The sequence below is a fragment of the Oryx dammah genome, unplaced genomic scaffold, assembly GCF_014754425.2.
Source record: "Oryx dammah isolate SB20612 unplaced genomic scaffold, SCBI_Odam_1.1 HiC_scaffold_13, whole genome shotgun sequence".
Classification (NCBI taxonomy): domain Eukaryota; kingdom Metazoa; phylum Chordata; class Mammalia; order Artiodactyla; family Bovidae; genus Oryx; species Oryx dammah.
In genome coordinates, this window is record NW_024070197.1 from 56,708,709 (window position 1) to 56,718,880 (window position 10,172).

Sequence of the window (10,172 nt, forward strand, 5' to 3'; positions counted from 1 at the left end):
AAGGTAAGTATTCCTAGTCCCAGCTCCAGCTACGTATGACGGAACTGAGGCTCAGAAATGTTCCATCGCCTTGTCCAGCATCACCCAGAGACCTGCTGGCCCAGGCCATTGACCATGCTTTCTACCATGTTGGAATCCCTCCAGGTAAGGTCCAGGTTTGGAGGACTGATCCAGAAGGCCCCATACTCAGGCTGGGTTTCCCAAGGACCCAGTTCAGTTCTGGGAGCCTTACATTAACAATTTAGCCCCTGGAGTGACATTTTTGTAATTGAAATAAACATGGTTTTATTTTTAATTATTAATGGTACAGAAGACTTTTTGCTCTTACTAAAATTATTTTTCAAATCTTTTAAAAAATTTTTAATTGGAGGATAATTGTTTTACAATATTGTGTTGGCTTCTGCCGTACTCTGTTTGCAACCAGGGAGCACTCTTATTCCCATTCTGCACACAGGAGAAGGTCAGCACATGTGCTGATGACACTGGAGAGAATCTCACTCATTCCAGAAAAGCATGGACCCTCGCTTGACCAGTCTGCCAAGACCAACTTGAAAATATACTAGATGGTTCTAGACCTGTATTAATTTCTTGTGGCTGCTGTAACAAATTATCATAAATGTAGTGGCTTCACAAAACACAAATTTGTTATCTGTTTTGAAAGACAGGTCTGAAGTGGGTTTTTCAGGGCAAAAATCAAAGTGTCAGCAGGACGGGTTCCTCCTGGAGCTCTCGGGGAGAGTCTAGGAGATGCCTGTTTTCCTTGGCTGTGGCTGCGTCACTCTGATCTCTGATTCCCTTGCCACAGGTTTTCAAAGCCCTTGAAGGATGAGTGGAATTGAACCACGAATCGGGGAGGTGGGCTAGGAAAGAGGGCGAGATGTTCCCAGTCAGTCTCCCCAGAGTCTGTAAGTCAAGACCTGGGGTTGGGGAGCACAGCCCACTTCCTGTAAGGGCTGAGTCAGCACCGGCTGAAGCACCAGTTAGGTGCTTGATGGAGAGCAGCAGGAGTGGGATGAGGCTGGGGGGACCCGTGGGGACCCCACTAGGTCTTCAGGGCTGTGAATACTTAGGCCTGGGACCTTCATTTTGGTGGATAATTTGAAACCTCTAGAGTTTGGTGGGGGTTTTTTGCCATTAATTAGCACATGAAATTATGTTGACTTTTCACATTCCTAGCTGTGGTTTAACCTATGCTTCCATGGTTGGTGCAATTACAATATGCCAAAAAGTAGGGCCCAAGACATACTGACACCTCGTTCCCATTAGAGAAATGCCCATCACATACCCACTGTCACAATGATGGGCTTAAAAGAGAGACTGCATCTCAGGAAATTCTTGCCCAGGGATTGACATATATACGCTATTATATATAAAGTAGATAACTAATAAGGACTTACTGTTCAGAACAGGGAACTCTATTCAATACTCTGTGATAGCCTATATGGGAAAAGAATCTAAAGAAAGAGTTGGTCAGTCGCTCAGTTGTGTCCGATTCTTTTTCGACCCTATGGACTGCAGCATGCCAGCAGGCTCCTCTGTCCATGGGATTCTCCTGGCAGGAGTACTGGAGTGGGTTATCATTTCCTTCTCCAAAACAAAAAGGAGTAGACACATGTATATGTATAACTGATTCACTTTGCTGCACACCTGAAACTAACGCAGCACTGTAAATCAGCTATAATTTAAAAAAAAAATCTCTGTGACTTTGACTCTTGGAATTCACACGTTCGAATCCTCATGGGATGATGACTTTGTTTCTTATTGGAAATCAATCAAATCTATCGCTAAGGGGGGACCTGGGTTGACTCATCTCCATATCTGCTTTATAAAAAAATTTAATTTTGAAAGAATTTTAGACTTGAAGAAAGCGCTCCTGTATAACTCTTCCGCATCTCCACTAGGACTTCATTATTGAAATCTCTGTTAACGTTTGAAAGTGTTATCTTCAAGTGGCCTCTGCTGAGGGCTATGAGCCATTTTTCTGTCTTTGCTTTCTTACTCCGGTTCTTTCCTTCCCAGTTTGGCACTAATTTCCATTCTTCATGCTAACTGCACTAGAACCGCCTGGTTTTAAAGATCACGGAGGCCTGAGGCCCACACCACCAGTGTGCTCGGGGTCATCTGGGAACGTAGATGCTCTGTCTTTACCCTTCGAGCCCTGGGCAGGGTCTCAGGATGCACAGCTTAAATGAGCGTCCTGGGGGATTCTGATGCAGAAATCCACAGACCACCTTTTCAGAAGTACTGCCTTTATGTTACCTGCAAATCAGAGGGCCCTGATTACCTTATGTGTGCCCTCTTAAACTGTGTATAGAAGTACTTAACGTTTTTGTTTATATTTCCACTGTTAGATACAAGAGAGGCATTGAGAGCTCTAGAGGAGAGGAGAGACCAGGCCAGGCTGTGCTGCACCAACACTGGCAACCTGACTGACCATCTCAGAAAAGAACAGAAAACAGCTGCTTACCTCTGAGAGTAAAGTTTTAGTCTGAGACCCACTAGAAACTTTTAGGGGCTTCTCAGGTGGCTCAATGGTAAAGGGCTCCAACGGCAATGCAGGGGCCACGGGAGATGCAGGTTGGACCCCTGGGTCGGGAAGACCCCCTGGAAGAGGAAATGGCAACCTACTCCAGTGTTCTTGCCTGGAGAATCCCATGGACAGAGGAGCCTGGTGGGTTACCATGCATGGGATCACAAAAGAGTCAGACATGATTTAGCTACTAAACCAGAAGAGAATTAAAATTGTGTGTTGCTTTAAGCTACTCCATCGGTTTTCATTTGTTACAGCACCCACGGCAAACCATGCAGTGCTCTTACCATCCCTGATTGTGAAGCTGTGGAGCAAGGCCAGGCCATCGAACCAGTGGTTGTATCTGGTCTCGCCCACCGTGTGCATCCCAGGCCCATTGCGGAGCAGGGTTCCCTGCAGCCAGGCTGGAATCTTGCCTGACGAGAGAAAGAATGTTTAGTTTCCAGCTCTGGACCTAAACCAAAAAGCTCACAGAAGTAGCCATACAGCCCCTGTACCACTCACGGAATCTGTTCACTTCCAGAAAGAATGTGCCTGGCATTATGTGGGACTCTGAGGATACCGAGATGAACAGGCATCATCCCTGCTTTCAAGTGGGGCTTCCCAGGTGGCGCTAGTGGGAAAGAACCCACCTGTCAATGCAGGAGACATGAAAGACACAGGTTCCATCCATGGGTTGGGAAGACCCCTGGAGGAGGGCATGGCAACCCACTCCAGTATTCTTGCCTGGAATCCCATGGATAGAGGAGCCTGACAGGTTACAGTCCATGAAGACACAAAGAGTTGGACACGACCCATGCACACCTCTTCCAAGGAACTCCTCCTCCGTTAAGAGACAGAGACAAAGGAAAACACCCAAAATACACTGGGATAGAGGCAATGCAACAGACTCAGCAAGGGTGCTGGGGGAGCAGAACTCCACTCCAAGGCGGGCTGAGAGCAGGAGGGTGAGGAACACTTCCTGGAGGAGGTGGCCTGGTTGAGTTTTGAGAGAGAGTTGGTGTTTGCCTTGCAAAGGCATGAGGAAAGAACATTCTAGAGCTGTGCTGTCCCATGTAGGAGAACTGTGTCCTGGAAACTTGGCTAGTCCCAACTGAGATGTACAGTAATTGTGAAATGCACACCAGATTCCAGAGACGTAGGATGAGAAAAAAATGTAATACATCTCATTAGCAATTTAAAAACATTAGCTATATGTTGAACTGATAACATTTTGGATATGTGGCATTACATGAAAAACACTATTAAAATTAACGTCATCTGTTTCTTTGTACTTTCTGGTACGGGGCTGTTGGAAAAGTTTAAATCACACATGAGGCAGGCATTCCATGGCTGTTGGGACAGTGTTGCACATGCTCTTGGCGCCCTGCCCACGTCCCCTTGGCTTTCATCTCTCCCTGAAGGCTGCTTTCTGCAAATACCTAAAGCTCTTCACCTGAGGGCTTTGTTCTCACTGTGGAGCAGCTCTGCACACACATGGACAAGCCAGAACCACGTTGGAGTGTTAATGCCCCTGGAAGCTGCTCTCACCCGACGATAGATGGGGTGCTGTGGGCCCAAGGTCACCTCTTCCTTGCATTCGGTGGACACAATGTGAGGGGTGGTTTATACTTTGCCCGGAGGATCCAGCTCCAGTGACTCCTGGTGGTCAATGGCTTGACAACGCCTCCTTCGCTGCCTTCCCAGTTTTCCTTGGGAAGCACATCCCAAATAAATGACTTACTCCTGAATTCTTAGCTCTGGAGAAACCTGAACCCAGAGACCAGACACTGGTTCAAAGACCAAGAAGTGTGCAAGCTGTTTAGTAAGAGCTGGCCTGTAACTTTCAAGTGAGAGTATAGCAAGTATTGAGGCTGCAAGTTTAAGTAGGGCCAAGAGGCCAAGGTCGATAAGACCATACCTAGCTTTGATTTGGTGCTTAGAAGAAAGGGACACTTTTGATGGTGTAACACGGAATAATAGGATTAATTTTTTTTATTTGGTAATTTAAAAAATTGAGATAAAATTCACATAACATAAATCCATCATTTCAAAGTATACAGTTCAGGATGTGGTTGGTTTGTTTGTTTTTTAGTATATTTACAATGTTGCGCAACCATACCACTAACCCAAGAGCATTTCTATCACCCCCGAAAGAAGCCCTGTGCCCATTAGCAGTTAATCCTCATATACCACCCAGCTCCTAGCAACTCCTAATCCACGTTCTGTCTCTAAGGACCTACTTCTTCTCATACTAATGGAATGTGATCAGATTTGGGGTACCAAAATTTATTTCTGGCTATGGTGTGGACTCTGGGTGGGAGGAGAAGCTAAAGAGAGGTGGGAAGACCTGAGAGAGGAGGAAGATAGTAGCAGTGGGACAGGGAGAAACTGATAAAACAAAGGGACTTAGAGTTTGACGAATTGTAGGGGAACCAGGAGGGGAACACTGAAAAAGTGCCAGCCGAGTCTCTTGCCCTGGGTGTGACCATTCACAGCGACCTGGGACACAGGAGAAGGAGCAGGTTGAGGCAGAGCAGGGAAAGATGAATCTCAGCTTAAAAGTAAAGCCCCAGACGTCAAAAGAAGAACATTTGTGCTGTTCTTAGCCGCTCAGTCATGCCCATCTCTTTGCACCCCCATGAACTGTGGCCCACCAGGCTCCTCTGTCCATGGGGATTCTCCAGGTGGGTTGCCATGCACTTCCCCAGGGGATCTTCCCCACCCAGGGATCAAACCCAGGTATCCCGCCTTGCAGGCGGATTCTTTACCAGCTGAGCCACCAGGGAAGCCCTAAGAAGAAGGTTTACTGAGCACTATGTGCTGCAGTAGATTAAATCATGTAGTCATTGCAGCAATCCCACGTGGTAGGTATGTGCTGACTTTATTAGCCATACGAGGAAACTGAGTCAGGAAATGCTCAAGTGTCTTGTAAAGGAAGAATCAGTCATGAGTGCACAGCCAGATGTGAGGCCAGAGCCTTGGCCTGGCTTCCCTGGACAGATGTGGCCACACAGCACCGTGTGTAGTGAGCCGCCTGCCTGGTGGATTAGACGTGACCCTGCAGGGAGGCCGGCTCTGGGCTGGAGCCTGTCCTCTGCTGGCCGCCTGGCCTCGGGCAAGTTGCTGCTTCTCCCTGTCCCGCAGCTTCACACCTGTCAAGGAAGGAGGCCCAGTTTACAGCAGTGGTCTCCCACCTGCATGCAGCCAGAGGGCTCTGAAAACACACATTTCTGGGCTCCACCCCTGGGCATCTGATTCAGAGGGTCTGAAGCAGGTCCAAGGAATTTGAGATGCTAACAAGAGCCTGGGGAGTGCTCGTGCTGCAGGGCTGGGGACCATCCTTTGAAAACAACTGACTTAGATCTAAAGGTTCATTCAGCATCTCAGGTCCTGGGATTCTTGTTCTCTAAAATTTCCAAGCATTGACATGCAGTCAATAAACATGAGCTGTAAGGGAGTATAATGGCAAAATGCCCACCGTACCCCAGAGCATACAATGATGGGTATCACAGATCCACTTTTTAAAAAATAAAAAGTTAATAGTAAATGTACATTTGTTTTTTGAAAAAGTATTTATATATAAAGTCTACCTATCAACAGATTAATCTATCTTTGTACTATCTTATGGGTTTCCCTAGTGGCTCAGTGGTACCTGCAATGCAGGAGACACGGGTTCAATCCCTGGGTCGGGAAGATCCCCTGGAGGAGGGCAGGGCAACCCACTCCAGTATTCTTGCCTGGGGAATCCCATGGACAGAGGAGCCTGGTGGGCTACAGTCCATATGGTTGCAAAGGTCAGACACAACTGAAGAGACAGAGCACGCATGCATATACTATCTATATTGATGTTTCTTTTAAAAACTTAAAGAAAATAGACTCAAATATTAATAGTCCTTGAGAGACAGAAGAAATACAGCTGATTTTTATTTCCCTCTGGGTTCTCATTTGCACTTCCAAGTTTTATAACTGTGTAATATACATACACATATAGGTTGCACATTACCTCTGTAATCAGAAAAAATATACATAGACGCTATTTCTTTCTTCCAAAAGCCTTCCAAGGCAATTCGTCTGCTGTAAAGCTCCAATGTGACTTGCCTCTCAGAGGGCACTGCTGTCTTGTCCTTGTGAAAACTGCCCATCTATCCAAAACAGTGGTGTGCCTGAGCTGACCCCCTTCCCTGTTCTCAGCACAGCTCCTGGGACCCGGAGTGCAGACCACTCTCTGCCCTGTAGAGTCTAAACAAGATGGTCCCAGGAAAGTGGCCATGCAGAAGAGGAGGAGAAAGCTACGAAAGGAGGGTTATGTGGCAGCTCCCACCCTGGAGCTGTCTCATCTGCTCTGCAGTGCTTGCACCCTGAAACCACACCTTTGAGGAAATTTCATCTGGCTCTGCGGTGCCCACCCCGCATCGCACATGCGTAGGAATGGGGCCCTCGCACACACTTCTCGTATCATTTTGAAATTAATTTAGGATGCAGACACTTCTACAAATACCAAACCCTGGGGACAGAGCACAGTTTGCAGAATAATCTCACTGGCTATGAGCCAATAGCAGTCGTCCTGGGACTTTTCTTCTGGAAGTAGTGAGAACCACCGACTCCTCTTGAAAACTGAGTTATAATGCATAAAAGCACACCGAGATTTTCACAGGGAATATGCCTAGAATATGGATCATGTCTCCTCTATTTACAGTTTTCCAGAGTTTCCAAAAATGATTTACAATAAGCATTACTTTTATAAGCAGGAAAAAAAAAAGTGTACATCTAAACATATAAGTACCCGTGGTTTAAACAAAACGCTCACCTGTTACTCTGGCCCTCACAGGCTCCAGTTGCTCCTTCTTATTTCTGCCAAATATTATTTCCATCGTGCAGGGCTCTGAGCGAGAGCGATGCAAACAGTGAACAGATGCTCGTCCGTGTTCAGGGACTGCTCTTGGCCCCTCCTTGTCTTCCCTCCCTGCAGCTTCCTCTACGTCTCCTTCCCTTCAGATGGCACTGGCTTCTCCCGGTGCTGTCCCTTCTGGGAGGGCCCGGGATCTCTTCCTGCACAGAGAGAAGCTGTGCTGGCGTGACTTATGTTTGGTCAAAGGTCAGTTCCCCGGCCCTGTGTCGCAGCTAATCTTTAATCCTCCGATTATGTCCCCAGCTCTCCCTTTCCACTTCCACTTTTGGCTGAACCAAAAGAAACAAGCAAACAAACAACTTTCCTGATGGGTTTAAACTGGTGGGATCGGGGGAAAGATAAATTGGAGGATTGGAATTGATACATACACACTAATATATATAAAATAGATAACCAGCAAGGAGCTTCTGTATAGCATAGGAAACTCTACTCAGTACTCTATAATGGCCTATATGGGAAAGAATCTAAAAAAAAGATTGGCTATATTGTATGGGTATAACTGATTCATTTTGCTGTACACCTGAAATTAACATAACGCTATATTACGCTATTGCTTTAGTCGCTATGTTGTGTCCAGTTCTTTTGCGACGCCATGGACTGTAGGCCGCCAGGCTCCTCTGTCCATGGGATTTCCCAGGCAAGAGTACTAGAGTGGGTTGCCATTTCCTCCTCCAGGGGACCCTCCTGACCCAGGGATCAAATCTGCATCTCCTGCATCAGCAGGTGGGTTCTTTATCACTGAGCCACCAGGGAAGTCCCAACTCAACTATACTACAATAAAAATGAGAGAAAAAAGCTGGCAAGGTCATTTAGGGAAAACCGTTTTGTTTTATTTTGACTAAAGGTCCCTGAGTCTCCTCACCACCCCCTACCTCCCAGCAAGAAAAAGAATCATATGTAAAGAGCAACTTAATTATATTTCATTTTTTGAAGAAGTAAATGTAAAATGTTTCATGTACCCTTTTAAACGATAAATACTGGGAACCAAAAACTTTACTCACGAACGGTAAGGAATAGTATTGAAGGTTCCTCTGCATTTCTGAATCTCGAGGTGATGCTATCACCGGAAATCCACACTCAGGTTGCTATGAATGTTGGATGATGAGTACTGACCTCACCTTCACTTACGTTGCTTCAAGAAAGAACCAACTGTTCCCTCTCTGGGTGGAGTGAGAAAAGTGAGAGGCACTGGCCTTTGTACAACCAGCTGGGTCTAGCAGTGTCAGGGCTGGGTCCAGATTGTCTCAGGATCGCAGAGCTCAGCTCTGAGAGCAGCCTGGCCTGGCTTTGCTCCACCGTGGCCACACGTTCCAATCACCTGGTTGGGAGCTTTAGCAGTGCCCATGCTGGGCCCCACTCCAGGCCCACCCAGAGTCTCTGAAGGTGCAGCCCAGCCCTCAGGAGTCTTGCAGCTTCTCCAGAAGATTCTCACTTGTGCAGCAGCTGCTAAGAAACTCTGGACCAAGGAAAGACGCTACATGTTTCCAGTGATGTTAGATTCATGTTCCTCCCTTTTCTGTTTCTGGGGTACATTATGTACCCTTTTGGAGCCTCCATTTCCTTATCTATAAATGGAGGTATAGTGATATCAAAATCTCAAGGTTATTCAGAGTCAAGAGTCTAGCAAAAGCCCCTGTCCCCCAGTCAATGTGGGGGTCCTTTCTTCCCCACTGTCTCCGAAGGCATTTCTGTTTGACCCACATTTTCCATTCAGTCCCACAACAACTTGCCAGTTTATTCTGCTGTCTGGTTTAAACACGTGTATCCATGTCAGAGTTATTTATTCCTAGGTTGTGAACGCTGAGTTCCTGTGAGGAATAAAGGAGAATGTCTGGCATACATTGAGCATTTGGGAAAAAATTACACTGCCAAAGGCGGCAGCTCTGGTGCAGAAGTAAAGAGCTCAGGGCTTATGGGGATCAGAAGACTTGGGCTCTATGATTTAAAAACTGTAACTTGTCACACGACCCCCTCTGAGCCTCACTTTATTCTGCCAAAAGGGTTGGCAATGCCCAAGTCATGGGGTTTGTTGAGAGGATCAGACTGAAGCTATAAAGTGAAAACATGAGCATGTTCTCCTTGTCCATTTTGTATATTCAGAAAAGCAATGGCCCCTATCCATGGAGAATATTTTCTGAGTCAAGCACTTGGTGAACCACTCTGCATGTACTGGCTTGCTCTGGCCTTATATAATAATCTAGTGACATAAGTGTTCTTAGCAGCATTTGGGGGATGAGAAAACTCAGGGAAGACAACCAGGTTGCCCTGGATCACATAACTACTAAGAGATCGAAGCAAAACTAGGAAGTCTGACTTCAAAATACACACTCTTGACAATTTCACACAGCTCCGGTGAGTGAGGGATGTTTGCTAGGTTTCTACTGAACAAAGTAATGGGTAGAGGACCCCAAGAGGGCCAATCTTGGGTTGATATGTTGGCCTTATTAGATACAGAACACTGAAGAACCCCAGTTCTTGAACCTTCATTCAGGTTCCAACTGTTCCTCAGGGCAATGTTATGGTGAAACAAAGGATTTTTTACAAGGGTGATAATAACTTGATCATTACAATAGAGCTCCATATTCATTGTCTAGAGCTGCCGTCGCAAAGTAGCGCAGCAGGTAATTTTCTCACTGTTCCGGAGGCTGGGAGCTCCATAGCCCAGGTGTCGGCAGGGCTGATTTCTTCTGAGACGTCTTCTTGGCTTGTAGACAGTCTTCTTACTTGGTCATCCCTCTGGATGTGTGCATC

General features: G+C 46.4%; 1 protein-coding gene across 1 annotated transcript in view; it reads right to left on the bottom strand.

Annotated features, from left to right (window-relative positions):
• Window positions 1-7,820, bottom strand: part of BCO1 (beta-carotene oxygenase 1) — a 30,467-nt gene extending 22,647 nt beyond the window's left edge. Inside the window, exons 1-2 of the mRNA XM_040253565.1 lie at window positions 7,320-7,820; window positions 2,818-2,946 (exon numbers count right to left, since the gene is read on the bottom strand). Of these exons, the coding sequence (XP_040109499.1) occupies window positions 2,818-2,946; window positions 7,320-7,383 (193 nt within the window). The 5' untranslated portion in view covers window positions 7,384-7,820. The remainder of the gene's footprint in view (window positions 1-2,817; window positions 2,947-7,319) is intronic.
• Window positions 7,821-10,172: the final 2,352 nt, after the last annotated feature.